Source organism: Marmota marmota, unplaced genomic scaffold, assembly GCF_001458135.2.
Source record: "Marmota marmota marmota unplaced genomic scaffold, marMar, whole genome shotgun sequence".
Lineage (NCBI taxonomy): Eukaryota > Metazoa > Chordata > Mammalia > Rodentia > Sciuridae > Marmota > Marmota marmota.
In genome coordinates this window covers 422,902-447,025 of record NW_025999891.1, presented here as the reverse complement: position 1 = coordinate 447,025, position 24,124 = coordinate 422,902, and the positions used below count along the sequence as shown (strand labels likewise).

At 44.2% G+C, this 24,124-nt stretch overlaps 1 protein-coding gene across 11 annotated transcripts in view; it reads left to right on the top strand.

Annotated features, from left to right (window-relative positions):
* Rap1gap2 (RAP1 GTPase activating protein 2) overlaps positions 1-24,124 on the top strand; it is a 222,343-nt gene that overhangs the window by 174,171 nt on the left and 24,048 nt on the right. For all 11 annotated transcript variants that reach the window (XM_048792832.1, XM_048792815.1, XM_048792854.1 and 8 more), the window contains 8 exons: positions 4,923-5,001; positions 5,751-5,804; positions 8,309-8,392; positions 13,602-13,702; positions 15,734-15,863; positions 18,351-18,506; positions 23,385-23,456; positions 24,035-24,121. In XM_048792832.1, coding sequence (XP_048648789.1) covers positions 4,923-5,001; positions 5,751-5,804; positions 8,309-8,392; positions 13,602-13,702; positions 15,734-15,863; positions 18,351-18,506; positions 23,385-23,456; positions 24,035-24,121 — 763 coding nt within the window. The remainder of the gene's footprint in view (positions 1-4,922; positions 5,002-5,750; positions 5,805-8,308; positions 8,393-13,601; positions 13,703-15,733; positions 15,864-18,350; positions 18,507-23,384; positions 23,457-24,034; positions 24,122-24,124) is intronic.

Below are 24,124 nucleotides of genomic sequence, written 5' to 3'. Positions count from 1 at the left end.
TCCTCCCTTCCTTCCTTCCTTCCTTCCTTCCTTCCTTCCTTCCTTCCCAAAATGCCAAGTATTGAACCCAGGGCCTTGTGCATGGTAGGTAAGGGCTCTATCACTGAGCTATACCCTTAGCTTTACTCATCTTCTTCTTATGGACCTGAATCGTTGTAGGCTAGTGGGGATGGTGCAAAAGATAGATGTTGACGGAGAACTGAAAGAAGTTCAGGATGGTTTGATTGTGGAAAGTGTGTCGTGTGTGTGGGGTTGAAAGACTGTGTTGGAGAGATGTGGGAGAGCTAGTTCATGTACAGATCATCTTTAGGAGCTTAGATTTTTATTGTAGGAGCAAGAGGAGAGCTACAGAAGGGAGAATGTTACAAAAAGATCTGTAGAAAGGTCATTCTGGCTAGAGTAAGGGCAATGACTTGGAGGAATGTCAAGGCCAAGAGAAGGAAGGTGAATCAGGAGGCAGCTGCAGTGAACCAGGTGATGTGAGCTAGGTGATGATCCAGGCCACCAGATTGTATAACATGAATGGTGCCCCCAGAGTGGTACAGACTAACAGCCAGGATGGGGACTGAACTGAGAATAGAGAAAAGTGGGTGGAAAATTCCAAGCACCTGGGGAAAACTGACATTAAGAAAGACAGCCGAAATGTCAACAAATGGGAGATGGATTTACTGCTGATGAAATGCAAATAATGGTAGTCTTTCAAAATGACTTAAAATAAATATATTTAACATCTTAAAAAGACAAATAATGAATAGCATCTATAAAATGGATAAATTATAAAACAAGGAAATGAATTAAGAACACGTGGGCATGTAAGGAAAATGATTAGAATTTTGAGGAATAAAAAAAATAGTTGTTGAAATAAGCTTAACATATAGGATAAAATCTAGTTTGTTCAAAGAGTGAATTTGTGAATCAGAAGAGAGTCCCAAGGAATTCATCCAGAACACAGCACAGATAAAGAAATAAAGTATACAAAAAAGAAGATAAGATGTGGAAAATAGACTTAGAGGCCTCAGAATTTGTTTCAAAGGAGTTCCAGAAGGAAATACTAGAGAGATTAGTGAACAAATACCCAGAGGGAATATCTGAGAATATTTCAGAATTGAAGAAAGTACATAACCTACAGCTGAGAGCAATTTTAAAACAAAACAGTACTTTTAGACATGTTGATGTGAAACATCGGAAATCAAAGATTAAAGAAATTTTAAGACTACCTGAGGATAAAGCCAGACCGTCTTTGAGGTAGTGACAACTAGGCCGAGAATAGATTTTTCCTAAGCCATAATAGTTGTCAAAAGACGATGGGGACAGTATCTTTAAAGTATAGAGAGCAAGCAAGTGAGAAAAAAGGAAAGAAATTAAAGAAGAAACACTCTTAACCCAATGTTCTATGCCCAGAAAACAGCAAAGACAAGATAAAACTGTTTTCAAACATAAACAAATGGGAGTGTACCACTCACAGAGTCTCCCTGAAAGAATTACTAAAGGATGTACTTCAGCTAGAAGAAAGAGAACTCAGAAGAAAAGAGGCAGTTAAAAAGTCACAAGATATAGGTAAACCGTATTGATAAATTTAATTACTGACTGGAAAAAGAAGTGATTTTTTGGCATCTTTAAAAGGAGACTTGAACTAAATTTATAAACAAAAGTAGCAAGGACAATGGGAGAGGAATAGTTCAGTGTTTAAAGCATACTTTATTTTTTTTATTTGCTTTCCTCTATAGGAAAAACATAACAATTTTAGGGTTTGTTGGAAAAAATATAAGTATATATGTTGGAATACATAGAAATACAATCTGTATCTCCAAAACTAGCAGACATATAAAAAGAGAATGCAAAACAAAACAAAAAAATACTCATAACTTTATTCAATTGAAGGCAGGAAAGGAAAAAACCCCACAGGGAATAGTAGATATAAAATGACAGAGTAGAAATGATTTCTAATATATTAGTAGTTACAGTAAGTAAAAATAGATTAGATTAACCTACTAAGATATCAGACTATTAAATTGAATTTAAAAATGGAAGTATATTATGATTATAAGAGACTTAAGGAAGAGTGACATGGAAAGATTTAAAAGAAAGAAATGGAAAAAGACACACTGGGAAAATACTAACCAAGAAAGTTGGCATAACAATATTAAAGTCAGACAAAAAGGGGCTGGAGTTGAGGCGCAGTGGTAAAGCGCTTGTCTTACATGTGTGAGGCCCTGGGTTCGATTCTTAGCACCACATATAAATAAATGAATAAAATAAAAGTCCATCAACATCTAAAAAATATTTTTAAAAAATCAGACAAAATAGAATTACAGGTAAAAAGCATTAAGGATAAAGGAAGTACTCCTTTGTAACCTGGGAATACTTCTTTCCGACTCCTCGTGTTTCCTACTTTGTGGAGGGACCACTTTTGTATAACACCCCTGGTTCTCTCTGCCCTCTGGCAGATTCATTTAGGAGCAAGAACTTTTTTTTCTACCCTTTCCTCTTGGAGTTCTCTCCTGATTCACAAATTCACTCTTTGAACAAACTAGATTTTATCCTATATGTTAAGCTTATTTCAACAACTATTTTTTTTATTCCTCAAANTTTCTACCTTCCGTCTTGGAGTTCTCTCCTTAGCAGTCCCCGGGGGGGGGGGGGGGGGTCTTAACCTCTGTCCAGCACTACCTGTGACTGGATGGATATGTTTGGCTAATTCTGGGTTTTAGTTAGAAAGCCTCATTTCATCTTCCTTTATACTAAGCTGTGTTCTCACTTGGTCTTTATCAGTAACAAAGAGCTATTTGACTCTTGACTGCCTTACTCTTTGGTATTATTTTGTTTCTGAATTTGTTCAGAACCTGGGCAAGGAAAGATAGCCTCTGCAGGGTCCCCTCTGAGGCCTCCATCTACATGAGGATGGAGAGGACGGGTCTCGCAAGCCTCTGTACTTGGTAACAGAGGCTTGAATTTAAAAAGTAAAAACTGACAGAATATAGGGAGGGGTAGACAAATCCTCATAGTGGGAAATTTTGATAACATCTCTCAGAAGACAATGGATCAAGTAGATAAAAAAATTGTGAAGATAAAGAAGATTTAAACAATTCAATGAACAAACTTGATCTGGTCATGTCTATTCCTTTTCTCAACAAAAGAAAAAAAATAACATCCTTTTCAGCATGGTAAAAAAAGAAATAAAATATTTCATGTACTAAGTCAGCAAATTTTAAATAATGAATATCATATAGATTATGTTCCCTGAAAATAAGAGAATTTATTAACCAACAATTAAGATACTGGAGGATAAACCTTCCTTATTTGGAAAGTTTTTTTTTTTTTAATCCTTTTAGCTGGGGATATGGCTCAGTGGTAGAGCACTTACCTAGCATGTGTGAGACTCTGTGTTCAATCCCCATCACTGAAAACAAATAAATAAGAAAGAAAAGGAAAAAAAAAATATATATATATAAAAAACCCTTTTAAGATGACTCCTTGGTTAAAGAGAAAATCACAAAAGAACTGACAAAATATTTAGAACTAAATGACAGTAAAAATACTACCTATCAAAATGTGTGGGATGTAGTTAAAGTGGTACTTACAGAGAGATGTATAGTTCTAAGTGCACTTGTAATAAACAAGAAGGAAGATTACATGGGTAAGCGTGCAGGCCAGGAAGTTAGAACAAGAATAGTAGGAAAAACCCTGAAGGAAATAGAAGAAAGGAAAGAACAAGCTGGTGAAGTAGAAAGAAATGAAAAAGAACAGAGATGATCATGAAAGCCAAGAGCTGTCTCTTTGAAAAGACAAATGAAATAGGTAAACCTCTAGCTAAGACTGATCAAAGAAAACAGAGAAAAGACACAAACAAGTAATATTACAGCAATGGAGCAGCTACTAACAGTATCTGATACAAGTATATCAATGTGTTTGTTGGATACTTTTATAGAAAAACTTAAGTTACCCAAGTTGACTCAAGAAGGAGTAGAAAATCTAAACACTCACCACTAAAGAACTATGAAGTATCTGATTATAAAAACAGCAGGCTCAGCCATGGCACAGATGAAATTTAGCAAGGCTTTACGGAATGTAAAATCCCTATATTATTCAAGATATTTCAGAGGGCAAGAAGCTATCTCACAACTTTATGTGGCTGGAAATAACACCTTGATATTAAAACCTGGCAAGGAAAATATAAGAAATAAAAGGCCAGTGCTTTTGAACATCGATGTGAACAACTAAATAAACTATTAACCAATGAAATTCAGTAGGATATTAAAAATAATACATCATAAGCAACTGGAGTTTTACGCATGGGATGAAAAGATGGCTTCATAGAAATGTAATCTACCAGGTTAACAGATACAAAGCCATATGATTATTTCAGCAGATGCAGAACAGCATTCAGAAAAATCCCAACACTTTCATAATGTGCTAAATGAATCAGGGGAACAGGCTAAATTTAGAGTCTTATGGTGAATCCCTTATAAAGCAGATTCCATTCCATTTATATTTTGAGTAAATCCAGATTTTCAAAAATTAAATTATCTTTAACTACAGGTTCATTTGCATGTCAAAATCCAAATATACACAGAAGCTGGGTCCAGTTCTTTGGGAGAACACAAAAAACTCACAAAGAAAGAAACAAATAAAAAATAATAATGGTGACCTAGAGGGTAGAAATATAGTTATTTCCCATATTTTCATGGCAGACAGCTTTATCAGGCATGTTCTTTGAAGTGTCCACTTCCCCTGGGGTACCTTGGTAGGTTCCATTTTCCCACAATTTGAGTGTGCTGTCCCACACATGGGTTGGGGGAAAGAGGCACACCTGCCCCCAGGGAGACCTGAAACAAGTGCCCTGTCTGGTGTGACCTCAGCCACCTTCCTCGTTGACTCGATTCCTTGTGGGTGCCCTTGCCTCACCCTGTCCTCATGTGCAGGTCCAAACTGAAGACAGTGCATGAGCGGATCCCCTTGGCTGGACTGAGCAAATTGCCCAGTGTTCCTCAGATTGCAAAGGTAAAAACCAACCCTTGAGAGAAGGTGACTTCTTTCCATCAGAGCTGGCCTCTGGGGAATCGAGGGTCTGCCCTTGGGAAGGGGGAGGCCTCTTTTCTCTGGTCCTTGATTGCATGGATGGTAGCTGCTTTCATCAATGCTGAGGCTGCTCAGGGGAGAGTGTAATCCTTCGTCTCTGCTCTAGACAGTTCATACCCAGTTCAGGAGACAAAATATATGGGAAGGCAGGGCTGGCTATGGCGAGAGCTATGGGACTTCAGAAGAGGGGTGTGGAGGGGAGGTCGGGGAGCCTTCACACAGAGGAAAGGCCTAGGCCCGCTGAAGGGTGGTTCAGGCCCGGGACCATGTTGAGTAAGGAGCCAGCTGGCAGAGGTGCCTTGTCACTTTGGGATACAGGGAATTTGGGAACTGAGTCAGCAAAGAGGGGTGAGAGGGTGGGGTTGTATTGGGCCCTCAATCTGGGAGCAGGAATATGGCAGAATGAGGCCAAATACCTTTGGTGGGAGTTGGGGGGGCAGGTGGTTTTTTTGTCTTATCTTTAGGTCAGAGTGGGGATAAGTCTCAGGCTTTACCTGGTTCCTCTCATCATTTTGTCAGGAAGCCCTGGAAAGGTCAGTGGACTGGCCTGGGCACACATGTTCCCAACCCTGTGGTCCTTTCTTGCCACGCTGCCTTCTCTCGGTGGGCGCAGGAGCTGGGTGCGCTTTGTGAGCTTGGTTTCTGACCAGTGTGTTTCTTTCCCTGCTCAGGCTTTCTGTGATGATGCAGTGGGACTGAAATTCAACCCTGTCCTGTACCCCAAGGTGAGGAACTCTCTATTCCCCCTTGCTCGTTATCCAGGGCTGTGTAGCTTGGCATGGATTTGCACACCTCTGACTCTGCATCATGGTGGGGTCTCCATGAGAAACCTCCACGACTCCCTCTCTCCCTGCTTACTCCTTCACACACTGGTCCCCTGGGAACACATCCTTAGGTATGCCTGGGTCTCCAGCCCAGCTGAATAGGTCTCTAGCGAAGAAGGTGGCAGAGGTAGCAGTTTTATAGGTTTTCCACGGCACTCCAGTTGTACCTTCCTGAGGTCAGTGCTGGGGTGAGACTCCGGGGCTGGTACAGATCCAAATTGCTATCATGGAGGGGTGGGGGGATACAAAGGGCAGAATCTCACTAAGAAATAAAAGGCCAGACCTAGGCTCCCCATCGCCCACGTTACTCTGTGAGCTCTGAGGTCTTACAAGCCCCTCTTGGCCTTAGTTAATAAGCCAGCTGGTTCTCTGTTATCAGTTTCTTAGGATTGGCCTGATCTTGACCCCAGTTTTGATATGGTGGTGTGAGTAGAGAGAGGAGCAATAATAACAAAATGAACAACAAACTCACTCAAGAACGATTATGGCATGACAGGACTTAAATCAGCCACGAACAGAGAATTGCTTAAAATTGGCCACAGGAAAAGACCTCGGGCACCAACTGCCTTCTTCATGAGCCAGTAGGGCCTTGAGGGAGAGAGTGGAAGTGGAGCTGTGATCTGAGCTTCCGCTGTGGCCAACGTGGTGACAGCTGAGGCTTGCTGGGGCTGGCTCTGTCTAGTCCCTTAGTCCCAACTCTGAAAACCAGGAGCCATGAAATGAAATGTCTGGGGATAGTGGGGAGTGTGTGTGTGGAGAAGAGAGGACCCCATCCTGGTAGGACCAGAGAATTTAAGGCATTTTTAAATTTTTCAGCCTCCTGGAATAAATGCCCTAAATGTTCACAACTGGACACTCTTAGAAGCATCTATTTATTTATTCATCTGCAGTGGCTGAGCTAGTGGCAGAGTCCTCTGTCTCACCAAGCCCTTCTTCTGGATGCCTCTTTTTACAATCTGTAGAAACTTACCAGTAATATGCTGTGCTCCACTGAACATTTTCTGTCATTCAGACTGACCTCCCTTTATGATTAAAGCTGAATTAGTGAGGTTTAACCACACATTAAAACCCCATCATAAAGGCCTAACTGAACTACTGGTTGGGTAATTTTTGTTGTCAGATCATATCTGCTGTGAGAGCCCAGTGATGTACATTTACACAGTTCTCTTTATAACTTGGAAAGCCTCCAGCCCTGGTAATGATTGAAAAGCAGCTGTATTTTCTTTTTTTTTTTTTTTTTTTGTATTGGAGGGATTGCTGAAGTTCAACTGGGATGTTAGTCTGGCTGAGATGTTTGTGTTTAAAATTTGCAGTTTAGAATGTTTATTGGAAGGTCTCCATGGCCTAGTGCCTCTCCCTGAGAGGGCAGCTGTTCTTCCCCTTTGACTCATCCCAGGCGAGAATGGTGGACTCCCACAAGGGTCAGGCCAACAGGGCTCTCACTGGGGGAGCTGAGAAGTGTCTGTTTCCTCAGGCAGCTGAGAACCTCACAGAGATATACAGTGAGTGGCAACCTAACACTGGCTATATATTCCAGCCAACAAGTTATACCTGCTTTGTTCTTCCGTTAGCACAACACATGGATGAATCCTTTTTTTTTGCAGAAGGTATCCCAGTAGCGCCCAAATATACTTCTCTTTCCTGACAAGCTGATTCAACTCTTTCAGGAGGGTTGCACAGATGATGGTGATTCTGATGATGATGATGATGATGTTGTTGATGGTGATGATGTTGTAGCTGCTCTGAGCTCAGCACTTTACGTGCCTAGTCTCTTTGAATCTTCATAACTACACATCTCCCTTTAACGGAAGAGAAACTGAAGTCCAGAGAAGTGAAGTGACACTCTCAAAGCTACATGGATAAAAGCAGCAGATTCAGAACTAGAGTTGAGTATTTCTGACCCAGACATCAACTCTAGGAGGAAAAATAGAAAATCTAATAGAACTTATGGTCAGGTTTTCCTTTTTCTCTTCTGTTTGCTTTTTATTGGAGCATGTTCCTCTATACTGCTCATTTTATGAAGAAAAGGATTGAAGCCTGGACAGGAGCAGGTGGAATTAGAGCTAGAGCCATCCTTCCTGAAGAGTTTTGGGGTTCTGGCTTCACTTTTTACACCACAGATAAAATACTGGGGTATTTTATCCTGAGTCCCACTGGCTACTTAATTGCCCAAGCCATGGCTGGCACACCTGGATGAGAATGGAATGGATGTTACAGAGGATTGGTTACTACTGGGGAAACTCAGGTGTTGGGAACTAGCTGAGACCTTTGGAGTTGCATCCTTATCATCTGCTTTTTTAGCAGGGGGCATATTCTCTACCAAAATGAGTGCTTCCCCTTCCATTTGCATCTTCACTTACTTCCACATGAATAAAGTTGATTTTTTTCCTTCCTACCTTTTTCAGGCCTCCCAAATGATTGTGTCTTATGATGAACATGATGTAAACAATACATTCAAATTTGGAGTCATTTATCAAAAAGCCAGACAGGTAAGCACCATGAATCCATACTGGTCACTATCTCTTATGGTTTCTCTTTTCTTCTCCTAATCTAAATGCAGGATCCCTGAACTAAGTTCTTAAAGCATTCTGAATACAACTATCATATTTAAAGTGTGAATTGGACTGGAGGTATCAGAATCTTCAAGTAGTGCTACTTCTCACAAAAAGGCCTGTAAGTCTTGTAAAACATGGTGTAGGTTTTCACACAGTGAAGTCTGATTCTTCTTGGCTGAATTTGTGTTGATCTCAATTTGTGTTTATCTATGGGTTGCCAGTCACCAGAAAAACCAAACTAGGTAGAGTGAACAGATTAGCATAATCTTATCTCTTCTTGCTCACTATTCTCCCAGCTGGGAATTAGCTTTTTCTCTCTAAACTTCAGCTTTGTGCTGGAATCAGTTATGGGCATCTCTTCCCAACTCTGTGTTCAGTGACATCATGTTGGTAGCTTGAAATCAGCCATGGAAGTATTTACACCATGGAAATTAGCAAGCCCCAGAATTTTAATTTCTTCCTTTGGAAAGCTGGCCCACCACTGCTACCCTCCTCTGTCTTTTGTAGCACTCACTTATAGCTTTGGAGTTAATTGGCCCAAATAATGTTTCTCAGAGTGTGATTCCATGAGACATTGGTGAAGTATTCTGTGAGCAAATGACTTGGAGCAAGGGGTATCTGGATGTAGGAACATTTTAAAGGCTCTCAGAACCCCCAAGGTAAAAAAATTCTTTTTTAATTTTCTTGAGCCCATTACTTCCCATGCTTATTTGACCACAAACTTCCCATATTTCCTGTTTTTTATCATGAACATTTACTAACATCCTGGCAAGACAGTCAGATGGACATGCTGGTCTCCTCACCTAGGTTCTATGAGAAGAAGCTTCTGCATCTTATCTTTGTGTCATCCAAGAGACTAGCATGGTGACTTTATATAAATACACTCAGTTGTTATATGAATTAATGAACAAATGAAAATTTTGGTGCTGCTAATGGCAGCTTTATAGTGTCCTCCAATTTTATCTTTTTTTTGCATATCAATCTTTCTTGGCCGGATGATGGCTGATTTCCTCATCTAAAGATATTAGACCACAAGAGACATGTGTTTGCTTCAAAACACTATAATTATGTGAAGAGTTAGGATCTGAAAGACCAACACTGATGAATCTTATAATTTAAGGGAGATTATTCAGGTAGCCACTCTCATTATTTTCACATATTACATTTTTATTTCTTACAACTTGGCTAATGTAACCCCCCTAATTAAAGTTCTTTGCTTGTGAAATTTACCAAAACAGATCTTAAGGTGATTACAACCCAATGTTCCAGCAAAGTTATAATTACTGAACATTAACCATCCACCTCTGAGAAGGAGCCTCTGTGTTGTTTGTGTACCTGCTGCTGCTGCTGCGGGGGAAAAAGCCAGGAAGATAAAATTCTGCTTTTTTTTTTTTTTTTAAATCTAGGCAGATTGTTGTTTTGCAAACCTACAGCTGGGGGACATTTAATATGAACATTTGTTGCATAAAAACCCTGTGCTGGTCTTTGGATATAAATATGCTTCACCCAACTCTGCTGTGTGTCATGTACTGTGCTAAGCACTGTGGGAGACATGGCGATGACTAAGATCCCCTCCTTGAGTACATGGTCAAGCTCAAGGCCAGTATAAAAATAATGACAATGCTAATAATTCCAGACAAGGTGTGAATCCTGGACGAGAGGTGCATGCCCCGGAACCTATAATGAGTTGTTTTCTTGGTAGGAGATGTAGATTTCCCTGAAGCAGCAGCTCTCACACTCAGACCCCATGACCCAGGACAAACAGGATGCTTGGCTGGAGTTGCAATGTCTTCATGCCATGCTAAAGACTGGTGAACAACAAACTTTTCATTAAAGATCCAGATAATAGATTTTTAAAACTTTATGGGCCTTGGAGTCTCTGTTACTACCACCCTACTGCTTTTATTGTGCAAAATCAGCCAAAGACAATATGTAAATGAGTTGGCCTGGCCTTGTTCCAATAAAATTTTATTGATTAAAAAAAAGAAGTGGGCCAGGCTTGGCCCATGGGCCATAGTTTGCTGACACCTGCTAGAAAGCTGTGTTTCCAAAACTTCTGATATTCACAGACCACATTTAGGATCTACATTTATGGCACTTATTTCACCAGAGGCCACTGTTAAAATTTTTAACACACCCCTACTATTAACCACTAAATTTTTTTCTTATAAAGTTTTTTTTTTTTTTTTTTAAACTAAAGTGTTTTTATTTATTTGTTTTTGGTGGTACCAAGGATTGAACTCTGGACATTGCTCAAACTAGGCAAATGCTCTACCACTGAGCTGTAACCCCAGCCCTTAGTGCATTTATTTTTTTTAAAGGAAATTCTAGATCACACTCCTCTAATTGGAAAACCAGTATCACTTGCCATGAAATCAAAGTAATTCTAAGAGGAAATACTATTAACGAACAAGTAGAGTTACTGAAATCTACTAGATTCTGTTGCCTGTTGAAGACTTGGAATCTGAGGTCTGCTTTTATTAGTTACAAAGCAGGCCTAAGTGGGGCTGGGGGTGTAGCTCAGTGGTACAGCACGTGTTTAGCATGATCAAAGACCTGGGTTCAATCTCAAGCACTGCCCCCCAAAATAGGGGACATTAAGGAGTTATTAAAGAATTGCCTATGGGAGACTGTCCTTGAAGTGATTGGACACACTGAATTTTTTTTTTTTTTTTATATGAAGCCATTCATTGCAGTCCATAGCTGTTTGCAGAGCCTTCAGCTGTTTGCAGGTCCTGCTGCTGTGGGCAGAAAACAGTAGTAACAAGTTGCTCATCAGATAGGGTTAGTCAGCTGTTAAAGCCTAACACCATTTGCAGAGCTTGCTACTGTTTTCAGCTTTGCCTTTTTCATAATGTATTTTTTAATTGTTAAACTTCTTTTTTTGGGGGCGGGGGGTACCAGGGATTGAACTCAGGGGCACTCAACCACTGAACCACATCCCCAGCTCAATTTTGTATTTTATTAGAGACAGGGTCTCACTGAGTTGCTTAGTGCCTCGCCATTGCTGAGACTGGCTTTGAACTCTAGATCCTCCCGTCTCAGCCTCCCGAGCCACTGGGATTACAGGTGTGCACCACTGTATCCAGCAATTGTTACACTTCTTAATTTTAGATATTTGTGGATTCACATGTAGTTGGAAGAAAGAGCTCATGTCTCTTTTACCCAGTTTTCCCCAAGGTCAAGGTCTTATACAACTACAGCACAAGATCACAACCATTGACACAATCCTCAGATATTATTCAGATATCCACAGATAGTATTCAGATATCCCCAGTTTACAGGTACTCATTTGTGTGTGTGCATGCACGTGCGCATGTGTATTTGATCTGTTTTGTTTTGTGTCATTTTATCCACCTATAGGTTCCATAGTCAAGAAACAAGAATTTTGTCACCACAGGGCTCTCTCCTATTTTCCTTTATCACCATGCTCACCTCCCTCTCACCTCTCCTCTCCTCCCTCACTCTGGTCCCTAGCCCCTAGCCATTTGCAGAGCATTAATCTGTTCTCCAGCTTCAAAAACTATATTCCAAAAAATTACACAAATGGAGTCATACAGTACGTAGCCTTTTGGGGTTGCTTTTCTCTGCTCAGTAGCATTTGTCCAAGTTCTTGAGTGTGTCACTAGTTTGTCCCTTCTTATTGCTGAGTAGTTTTCCATGTCTGGCTGCATTAGGGTTTGTTTAACCATTCATTCATTGAAGGACATCTGGGTTGTTGCCAGGTGTTGGCTATGATGAATAAAGCTACTATGAACATTTGTATACAGCTTTTGGTTTTATTTGAATGCAAGTTTTCATTTCTCTGGAATAAATGCCTAGGAGCACAATTGCTGGTTGTATATGGTAATTATATGTTTAGTTTGTAGGAAACTGCCAAGCTCTTCTTGAGTGGCTGTTCCCACCAAAAAAATGTATGAGTGATCCAATTTCTCTATATCTTTGCCAGATTTGGTGTTGTCACTATTTTTTTTTAATTTGAGCCATTCTGATAAGTGTGTTGTGATATCTCATTATAGTTTTAATTTGCATTTCTCTAGAGGCTAACTATGTTGAACATCTTTTCATGTGCTTGTTTGCCATCTGTGCATCCTCTTAGGTGAAATGTCTGTTCTTTTGACCATTTTCTCATACTGTTGAGTTTTAAGTTTTCTTTATAATAGCTTTATTAAGGTATAATTCTCATGCCGTGTAATTCACAGAAGCGTGTGAGTTGTATTTTCATCAAGTGATTTATAGTGTAATCACACAGTGGTACGGCAGTCTAATTCTGGGATATTTTCATCACTTTCCAAAGTGACTCTCCCACCTTGTTACCTTTAGTTCCTGGCAGCCACTAATCTACTTTCTATCCCTGTGAATAGAAAGTACCTTTTGTAAGAGTCTGTACCTTTTGCAAGAGTTCCTTATTTATGGCTGGATATTCCATGGTATGAATATATCACATTTTTAAATCCGTTTATTGATAGACATTTGGGTTATTTCACTTTGGGGACATGTTACATGCGACTACTATTAACATTCACGCACAAATTTTTGTGTGGTCATATGTTTTCATTTCTCTTGGTTACTCACCTAGGAGTGGAATTGTGGTCATATAGTACCTCTATGTTTAGCCTTTCTGAGGAACTGCCAGACTGTTTTCCAAAGTAGATGCACCATTTTCTCTTCCCATTGGCTATTTATGTGGGTTCTGATTTCTCTACATCCTTACCAACACTTGTTGTCTTTCCTTTTTAATCATAGCCATCGTAGTGGGTGTGAAGTGGTATCTCATTGTGGTTTTTGAGTACTGTTGTGTTATGATTGTTCTTTCTATGTTTTTGATACTAGCTCTTTGTTGGGAGTCCAATTACCAAATTTTCATTAATGGATCATGTTTTTGGTATCAGGTCTAAGAACTCTTTGCGTTAGTTTTGCCTTTTGTACTAACTTTTGCTCAAATAGAAAGGTCTCATTAACCAGCTGCTAGGATCCAGCTCTGTGGAGTGGTTCTCCATTAGCTCATCCTTCAGTTGAGGATGGCTGTGGTGAAATGTATTGGGAGTCAGGGAAGAAGAAATAAAGGGACCAGGTATGTGGCAGCCCTTCTTTTGGCACCAAGATGGTGTTTTTTAAACTCCTGTTCCTGTTTCTCTTTAAGACCCTGGAGGAGGAACTATTTGGGAACAATGAAGAGAGTCCTGCTTTCAAGGAGTTCTTGGATCTGCTAGGGGACACAATCACGCTGCAGGACTTTAAAGGGTGAGTTTTAGCCAAGGGATTGCTGTAGTCCCATTGGTGAGGCCCTAGCAGAAGAGCCAGGGGCAGACAGCTCAGTCCTCAAGGAGCACATGTGAGAGTTAAAACCACACCCAAGGAAGATGAGACTGTTTTCAGCATCTGATCAACCCTCACTTATCTGCATTCCTAAAGAATCAGTGGTCCAAGGGATAATTAGCATGGCAGGTTATCTGAAAGGCATTGGCATTTGGCTTTAGGATGTGTGCTGGGAATGCTTCCTCTGAGATTTTCCTTCCTAATTGCATTTGACTCAGACTGTGAATGAAATGAATCCACCTTTCCTACCTCTCACCCGCCAGGCAAGAGTTCCCTGTGCAATTTGGAAGGAAATGACCCCTTTCAGATAATACATAAAGAGTGGGTAATTAAGAATCCATGTAAATATAATCTCCCCATCCCAGGAGGAGTCTATGCATCAGTGTATGGGTCTTGAAGTGGACAGAAAGATTAAATATTGGTGCTATTGCTTGGAAGGTTCTGGCTCTTGGTTTTCCTTGGCAAAAGCAACATTTGGGAGTATTTCAGACCTGGCCAGCCACGAATTTGGTGTGTGGCTCTGGGTCCTAGAATTCACACCCCTCTCCCACCTCAGGAGTGAAAATAGCGGGCGCTACAAACATCATATGTAAAAACACCTAGCCCAATTGCCTGGCATGCAGTAGGTGTTCAACAATTGCTTTCTTCCTCTTTTCCCTTTCTCCCTTTTCTTCATATTTTTTCTTCTTCGAAGTCACCTGTGTTAAAATCCCAGCTCTGTCGCCCACTAGCTCTAAGACTTTGGGCAAGTGACTTTACCTTGGCAAGCTCCAGTTACCTCATCTGTAAGAAGGGAAATAAAATACTGACCCCACAAGGATGTTGGGGGATTAAAATAGTGAATGCATTTGGAACAGTTAGGCTAGTGCCACACACTGGTCATCATTATTGTTACTGTTCTGATTTTGCCGACTTTTGTGGACTTTGAGATAGCATCACTATAAGAGGTATCCTGATTTTGGTGATATTAAAATGCTAAAATCATGGGTCATAGAATGGATGAAATACATTATACTAATCCCAGAAAGATCCCTTCATGTTATAGAAAAAGGAAACTGAGACCTGGAAAGATTAAGTGATATGCCCAAGGTTATAAGCTGACTTAGCGCCAGAAGCAGATTTAGAACCTGAAATGTCCACCAGCCCATCCAGCATCCTTTTTGCCACACTGGGCTGAGCACATTTTCTGCCTGGTAGTAAGTACTGGGATATTGACGTCCAGGGACCATCTTATTTCATTTTCTTTAGGGAACTTGCATCTGCATTTTCTTCCCCTTGCTGAAGAATGTGGTCCAGGGCTAGCAGCTATTATTCTGTAAAGGCAGAAGGGACAGATCTTGGAAGCCCACCTAGTTCCTCCATGCTTTTTTTTTTCCTGCCTAAGAATATGCAGCTTGAGAAGGGACCTTCCTGGATATCCTAAGTTGGGTGCTGCTGCAGCTGGGCCTCTACATCAGGGACTAGCTAGGTACAAGCCAAGCATCTGTCATCTCTCCTGGCTGACTCCAGATGCCATTGTGGGGCTCACCATCATCCAGCAGGGTGGCTGGTTGCCCTGGCTCTGGGAAGATGATTTGGATATAGCCTTGCAGAGAGCAAAAGGCTGTGCCCAGCCTTGGGGGCCACTGGCAGCTGGGATGGACATTTGTCTGGGATCTTGGACAACAGGCCTCCCTTCCCCACATGACCAGTGGTGCATGGGGGACACAACAAGGCTTGGGTTGGAGGTTTTGCCTTTTTATTTAGACAACAGATGTCTGGTTAGAACTCCAGGCTAGTCTTCTCAGAAGAACACCCTTCCCTGCTCTCCCCACCTTGTTCTCTCCTTTGCCCTCACCTCCTCCCTCAACTCTTCCATCTACCCTCCAGCTGCCTCATAACCTTAGGGGAGTTTGCACCACGTTGCCTGCTTCCCCTCACTCTTTCTCTCCTGCTCCTGCCCTGTTTTACTGACAGTTTCCGAGGAGGCCTGGATGTGACCCACGGACAGACAGGGGTGGAGTCAGTGTACACAACCTTCCGGGACCGGGAGATCATGTTTCACGTCTCCACAAAGCTGCCATTCACCGAGGGTGATGCCCAACAGGTAGCCTGGTTTTGGAGGATTCTGGGCGCTTGGGTATGCCCCTTGAAGGCCCAGCTCCTGGGCTGACCTGCCTGGGGGATGGTCAGGGGGCTTTCATTTGTGTAACTAAGAGGACAATCTGTTTAGCATCCCGGGTCACAGCCTGTTCTCTTGTGTTGTCTCACCAGGGTGGCACCTCAGCAATCCAGTGCAGGAGGCAGGCCAGTGCTCCTGGGATTCCCTCTTTGACAGCTGGGGAAACTGCAGTCCAAGGGCAGGCCCTTAAGAGACTTTCTTGAGGGCTGAGGGTGTAGCTCAGTTCTAGAGTGGGGACTTATGAGGAGGTCCAGGGTTCCGTTCCCAGCACAAACAAACAAACAAACAAACAAGCAAACAAAAAAAACACCTCCTTAAGGTTTCACAGTCAGGGAGGGGCTGAGCTGGAGGCAGAGCCTGTGATCCTGATCATCTAGGGTGGAGATAAAGGGTGCATGACCCCATCTGCAGGTGGAGTCTTGAAACCAGCTGAGCCACTTAGAGGTGTGTGACTCTGGGCAACTGGTTACCTTTGCCTCATTTTTCTTCTCTGTAGAATGGGGACAGCAGCTCTATGTCAGAGAGCTGTTATGGGGGTCACATAACAGTTTCTGAATATAAGGCTGCTGCAGTGGATGCCTGGCATGTGGCCGCTCTCCTTATAACAGCTGTTCCTTAAACGGGCCACTAGTCTTTTTGCCTCCCTGCTGCCCTGGAGCTCTTACTGCATGAGGACCCCCCCCCACATCCCTCCTCGCTCTGCCCACCTGCCTGTGGGCAGGAATTCAGCCAGTACCCATGGACGTGTGTTACTAGCATTCGCTCATGCTCATTCATGTTTGCTGTTTCGACAGCCACACGTCTCTGGGGAGAACCTTCCCTCTGAAAAGCAGCTGATCTTGGAGGTCGCAATGCTTCAGCCCTTTTTGGTCCCTTTTCTGTCTCTGGGAAAACAAGAAGGGCAGATGGGTCTTTGCCCAAACTCTGACCTATTTGTTTCTGAGCAGGGAACTGAGAGGGAGCAGAGAGGTAAAATTGTAAACATAGTGCTGGCTTCTTAGGAGAAAAAGGAAATTGGCAAATGAAATTATGATTTGGCTCTCAAATAACGACTGAATGTTCCAGAAACAAATGGGAGCAGGATTCCTTTTGTATCCAGAGTGGGCTTTCTCTCGGTGTCACCTTCAGTCTCTGCTCCCTCCTGGTTCCCCTCACCTGCTGCCCCAGCCTGGGGCTTTTTCTCGCAGGCCACTTCAGTCTGACATATGTTAATTGGGAAGTGTACCTTGGCATGGAGCTTGGCTCTTGGCAGGGACTGAATAAATATTAGTTTTTCTCTCCCTAAGAAATGGGAGGATATGTGTGGAATGAGATAATTTGCATAAAAGTGCCCAGCACAGTGCCCGGGATATGGCAGATGCTCAGTAAATGAGAAACTCCATATAAATGGGATGAGCATAGGGCCTGCATATAGTAGGTGCCTAATGAAGGAACAAATGTGTAGGTGTACAGGAGGACTTTAGCATTTGAAATCATGCACGTGAATAGCCCAACACAGTTCTTGACCCACAGTAGGTGCTTAGTGACCAAAATCACACGCAGTAGGTGCTTAGTGACCAAAAGCACCTGTCACCATTAAGGAAACCAAGACAGGTTTGGGTTTCTGTCCTCTATTCCCCTCTTACAGCCAGGTGACCAGAGCCCCTTTAAGCATGGCTAGCTCTCTTCTGGTGGAATGCACCACCCACTCATCCGGCCCCACCTCCCATCCACATTTCTATCCAGACTCCCCACATCATCTCCTCTTCCAGGGAGCCTTCTCAGGTTGCTAGCAGGCCCTTAGATTATCCCGCCTCTCTATCCCCAGAGCTGTGAGGCACTTCATGTGCAGCAGCCAACTTAGCACTTGCTGACTGGCAGCTTTGTTAGGGTTCTCAGGTGGTTCTGCCCAGATCAATTACAGCTCTCCTGGGGCCAGACCCAGCCTCACCATTTTTCTTCTTTTGTGTGTGGTACTGAACACAGGGTTGCTCTACCTCTGAGCTACATCACCAGCCTTCACCCTCCGACCCCCTCCTTTTTTTGCGGGGTGGGGGTAGGTCTCCAAAGATGGCCTCAAATTTGTGATCCTACTGCCTTGGCCTCCTGAATAACTGGATTGTAGGCATGTACCACTGCACCGGGCTCCCGCCTCACCTTTTAAATATTTTCCCCTGGGTCCTGAGTTAGGTCTTGGCACACCATCAAGCTCAGAAACATGCTTACTGGCTGCTACCTAACAACTTGGGCATCTTTCCCGTTCTTTTCTTACTGGTGGCTTTTAAGGATTGAAAGAAGCTCCCTGGAGAGCTAGGTCTCAGAGCTGTAGGGTTTACATACCAAGGAAAAACTTATGGGGAATTTCTTATACAGATTTTTCTGTTTTCAGGATGTTCCTTACTGGCTTGTAATGATGGAATACTTTTTGTTTAGCTCCAGAGAAAGAGACACATTGGGAATGACATTGTGGCCATCATCTTCCAAGAAGAAAATACACCATTCGTCCCAGATATGATTGCCTCCAATTTCTTACATGCCTACATTGTTGTGCAGGTCGAGAGCCCAGGCACAGAGACCCCATCTTATAAGGTAAGGGTAGGCCTGGCTGGAGACAGTCACTGCCCAGATGCCTCCCCGCATTTTGTGGACTCACGACATCAAAAGTCACAAGTTGTCAACAGTATTGGAGTTCCATGAGTTGCCAGGTTGCTGGGGTCTGAAGCTAGACTCTTGGTGGAAAGCACCTTCCAGGTTGTTCCACCCATTTTGCTGCCTGCAGGCTCTACAGCTTCCAACTTGAGGGTCCAGAAGCCCGAAATGTCATATTTAGAATGCAGTGATGTCCTGGGCTAGAATATGGCAGAACGCGAGGGGAGAAGGTGAGAGTGGAGAGGACGTCAGGAAAAGGGAAAGGTGTAGCAAACAGAGGGAAGAAAGAGAAAGGGGGCATGGGCGTGGTAGACCCTGGCCCTCTGGTCTGGCCATTCTAGACCCATGGGTGATCTCAACTTGAAGACTTTAGGGAGGCAGGGATGCAAGACCCCTGTTAAGTGTCCTGGCCAGTGAGTGGCAGGGAAGATGGACTCATGGTCTTCACTAGTGGGAATGGGGCAGACACAGAGCAACCCATTGTTCTGACAGCCCTCCTCTGCCCACTCCTGATGGCTGCCTTCCTCCTGTCCATGAGTAACAATCCTGACCTCCCGGACAGCATTTTCACCATGTCATGGTGGTTCCAGGGGTATGGGACCTGAGGGAGAGAGGCTGAGACAGGGTTTTTAAGGTATCAGGTAGTTTTGGCATGACATGCCCTCCCTACTCCCAGCCACCCGCCTTCCCTTCTCAGTGCCTTGGCACTAACTGCTATTGGTGCACTTTTCTGCATTTTCTGGGAAGAGAGGCCCCAGATCAAATTCTCATAGGGCTCCCTGCTCCAAAAAATGTTGGGAACCATCATTCTCTGGAAGAGGAGAAGAAATGAGCCTGTCATTGCTAACGGGAGATAATGAGGCCTGGAAATATTTCCTAGATAATAACTTAGGTCAGTGCTGATTCCTTGGGTTCTCTGCCATAGCACGTCATGGCCATCTTTATAAATATTAATTTTGGTAGGTACGGTTATGTTACTCTTACATCAGTGCAAACATAGATGTATTGAGTGCAAAATTCCCATTGAAATTTAAAACCAAATGTGAGACTTAAAAAAAAAAAAAGAAACAAAGAAAAGAAAAAGCTAACAAAGAACAAATCCCTCCCGTTGTGATGAGCTGATTTCCTTACATGGGCATGTTTATGTTTCTCTGGCGTTGAGTAATCTTAGCTGCAAAGTTGGAGCAGCCGTGGTGTGGCCATTTCCTAGAAAGCTGTGGGGTCACCTGCTTTGAAATGGGCATTCTTGTCACAGCTGCTTGATGAATTTGTCGGGGAAAGTGAATTTACTCATTCAGTGCCCCACCGGGTGCCATCATGTGCCATTGGCATCATGCTGGGGTGGGGAACAAGGAAGTGACATGCAGAATTGCCCTGCAGGTCCTGGCTGACCCTAGACAAGGGATGGAGGAGCCAGTGAGTGTAGTTCAGCCACTGGGCAGCTCAGATAACCAACTGGTTCTTTTAACAGCCCACCAAGGTGGAAGAGCTGTGGAGAAAGAAAGTCTGGAAAGAAAGTCATCTGGATGTGGCTTGTCTGATGGCTTCTTGTGGACGTTTAATATTTGCTTTTTATTCCTTATAGAAGATGGAGCTCAGATAACTGGCTTCTCTACTTTCTTAAAAAAATTTTTTTAAAAGTTATAGATGGACACAATACTTTTATTTTTATGCAATGCTGAGGATTGAACCCAGTGCCTCACACATGCTAGGCAAGTGCTCTGCCACTGGGCTACACCCCCAGTCCCTGGATTGCTTCACTTTCCCAAGAGCTTAGTGTAGGGGTGCATCCATACAGAGAAAAACCAGAGATCCAGAAGCCACCACTCTCCTCTAGCTTCGGTGCTGGGAGTCTTTACCCAGTTTTTCAAGTCACAGTTTAGGATCCAGGGCAAAGCACTGTCTTCAGAAAAGTGCAGAGTTGCAGAGGAGCAGGGCCAAGCCCTTGGGACAAGGAATCTTCACCTTGTATTTCATCTGCCTGCTGGATTTGCTGGTGGGAATGGAGCCAGAGAGGCAGAGGGCAGGAGAGAGACCAGCCTTCCAAGGCCCTCCCCAGCATGCTGCCTACCTGCACCCCAGCAGCAGCCTGGGTGATATGTGGGCTGTGAGGAAAACCTGGTTGGACCCCTCAGGGTGTCCAGGTGAAATGGGACCCTAGCTGACCCCTGAAGGCTTAGGGGCTTTGCAAAGGAGGGGGGAATTCCTTAGGGACTGAGCAAGGAGTCCAGAAGGCCTGAGCTACAGGAAAGAAGAGGTGGGAAGGATGGAAGTGGAAATGTGCAAGGAAGGTCCCCAATCAAAGTAGACTGGGGTTCTTGTTCTGGCCCTGACTCTGATTACTGTGTGACTTTGGGTCAGTTCCTTCCCTCTCTGGGCCTCAGTTTCTATCCGTGTGAAATGAGGAAGTTGGACTAGGTGCCCTGTGAGCTCCTTCCAGCACTTTCTCTTATTAGTCTGATGTTATAGAGAGAAGATTGAGGCTCAGAGCTTAGGCCATTTAAGGCTGAGGCCACAGAGCCAGGGTGCCATGGAGCTGAAATTTCTGCTCAGTCTGTCTGAGGCCATCAGAGCCGGTGGGAAATTGATTCCACAAATTCAGGTGTGCAAAAGTCACATGGGAATATTTTTAGGTAGTAATTTAGTTCCCATCTCACCAGATTAGAAGGAAACTCTAGCTCAGCCATCAGTAGGACTCCTTCCTCCTCTTTAGGGTCACCTCCCCCTTTCTGAAGTCCAGCGAGGGTTTCAGGAATCTTCTGTGGAGCAGATCACTGGGGAAGCCCTCCCCTTCCCATCCCAACTCTTGTTGCTTAAACAGCCCTTTAAGGCGGCAGGCCACACCTGGGCATGGGGACTTTGTCAGGTTTCCAGTGCTCAGATCCGCACCTCCCTGGTGCATCCTCTTGACCTCTACGCCTGAGCTTCTTCCGCTTTCCAGCCTTGAAGATGCTCTTCCCCAGGGCACCTGCAGCCTCTGTGACCTCTGGATTTAGAAACAGGAAGGGGAGGAGGGGCTATGTTCAGGCAACTTCTGCTTTCAGAAGCAACATCCCCAAGAGGAGGGAACCACAGAGACCAGGCTGTCTCATTGGAATGGGGTCAAGAGGGGGACAGGCTGAGAATGAAAGATGAATGGATGTCACCAGGGAGGCTCCTGCCCCTGTCCCCTGTGTTTCTGACCACTGTTGCAGTGGGCTTCTCTGTTAGGAGAAGTTTTAAGGGTATCTGGATTTAAGGCATATCTGAAAACACCCTGTCAGCACAGACCACTCTAATGCAGGCCCTAGAAGGAAGGGGGACCAGGTAGGGTGGGGGCCACTGGGCCTGCTTCTTTCCTTTGTCCCAGGTATCCCGGATGTGTGTAGCCCAGTCCAAATTCTGGCTCTGTGGGTAGAATTCTTGACTTGGGCCACCAGTGCATGGTGGGTAGTAGTAGGGAACTGTATTTGGTAGCTGGAGCTCAGCCAGAAATCATGTCGGTGAACACATACCATTTCCTGACTCAGAAATTTGGGCTGTGCAGACAGACTTGAGTTTGGGGAGAGAAAGCCACTATTGACCTACCCTCTCTGCTTCCTCCCCTCTGGACCCTGGCAGGGCCTTTCCTTGGCTCTGCTCCGGGCTGCCTGCTCGCCCGGTCTGGCAGGCTCTTTGCATCTGCCCTAGTTCACAGGCCAGGGGGGCTGGCGGCAGGCCAGGGTCTGCTCACGTCAGTGGCTGCTGAGGCAAAGGAGCAGGCAGTGTCCCGAGAGCCCTGCAGCCTCTGGGGCTGAGAGCAGGTGAAACCAGGGCACCTACACTCAGAGGGGGTGAGGTAGGGGACCTGCCCCGATCATGGGCACCCTCCATGCAGAGCACCTGAATACTCTTGCTCTGCAGTTAGATATCACCAAGCCTGGACATCCCCCACTTTTAATTCTCAGCCTGGGGCATGGAGATCTGTTAGGACAAGCCTCAGCCAGAATGGCTGACCCTGTGTATGGGGCCAGGGCTCCCAGACACAGGTCCATTGGCTATACAAAGCCTCCCAGGAATCCTGAGCTTCTCATATAATCTGCATTTACTTTGTAAACACTGGAAGTGAGTCTGATGTATGGCTGGGTTTGGGAGACAGTATGGTGGGGAAGAACTAGAGACCTGATCAGGAGAGATCTGGAACCCTTGTTTCTCTCTGTGACTAATCACCTGTGTGACTTTGTGGGGCTCACTTCATGTCTCTGGCTTTCTGTTTCCTCATCATGAAAACGGGGGTAATAACTCTCCCTGCATCTTCTCCATGGGAAGAACATCACAACTGAATGAAGTCATGACACCTCCCAGACACTCGCATTGTGTTGTAATTGGGGTCCCTGCTGCTCATCAGCCCTGTCCAGTCATTCTGCCACACTTGCATCTGCCCCCTAGAAAGGCAGGGGAGAGGATGCGGATGGCTCCTCACTGTCCAGCCCCACTTCTAGGAGCAATGACTCGGCCTGTACTTCATTTGTATTCTGGGAAGGGGAGTGGGGAGAGGGTAAGTGGATTGCCTTAGCTGGGCGTGGTGACACACCTGTTAATCCTAGCAGCTCAGGAGGCTGAGGCAGTAGGATTGTGAATTCAAAGCTAGCCTCAGCAACTTAGCAAGGCCCTAAGCAACTTGGCAAGACCCTGTCTCTAAATAAATAATAAAAAAAAGGGCTGGGGATGTGGCTCAGTGGTTGAGTGCCCCTGGGTTCAATCCTTGGTAACCCTCCCCACCCCCCAAAAAAAGTGTGGCTCCCTGAAAGGCAGCTCTGATCTCTTCCCTCCTGGCTCACATGTGACTCTTTCATTCAGGTCTCCGTCACTGCACGGGAAGATGTGCCTGCCTTTGGCCCACCTTTGCCCAGCCCCCCTGTTTTCCAGAAGGTAGGAAGCTCTTCTACTTCTCTCACATTTAAGAGTCCAGGTTTCCAGACCTACCTAGCAATGTTGGAATGGGCAGAATTTGGGCTGGGAACATTAGGGTGGCCATTTATCAAGGTGTGTGACACTGGAGTTGCCTGCCAGAGGAGGGATTTAATTTTAATTTTTGATTGGTACATTATAATTATACAAAAAAGCGGGATTCATTGTGATATATTTGTACATGCATATAACATATTTTGGTTGATATTATGACCCAGTACCTCTCCTTGATTCCCATTCTTCACTCTACTAGGAGTCTAGGGAGGGGTTTTTATGCCATGCTTCTGTCCAGGGAGCCTTGGGTGAGAATTGCCTTTCCTTGTGGAAGTGTCCCATGGAGGGCTGCTTTCTCAGGACCAGCTGGTTTCCAGAATGGCATATTAGCAGGTGGCTTGGCATGGGCTAGAAAAGATCAGATGTCAGAAGGGCCCCTTCTTGGACTTTTCCAGATCCCCTTTACTGCCTGCTTAAGACTATAACTGAAGCCCTCTGGCAGTGGCTGAGGGTAGGAGAGTTCTGGACCATCTTGTCTGTTCCAGGGCCCAGAGTTCAGAGAGTTCCTGCTCACCAAGCTCACGAATGCCGAGAATGCTTGCTGCAAGTCGGACAAATTTGCCAAGTTGGAGGTG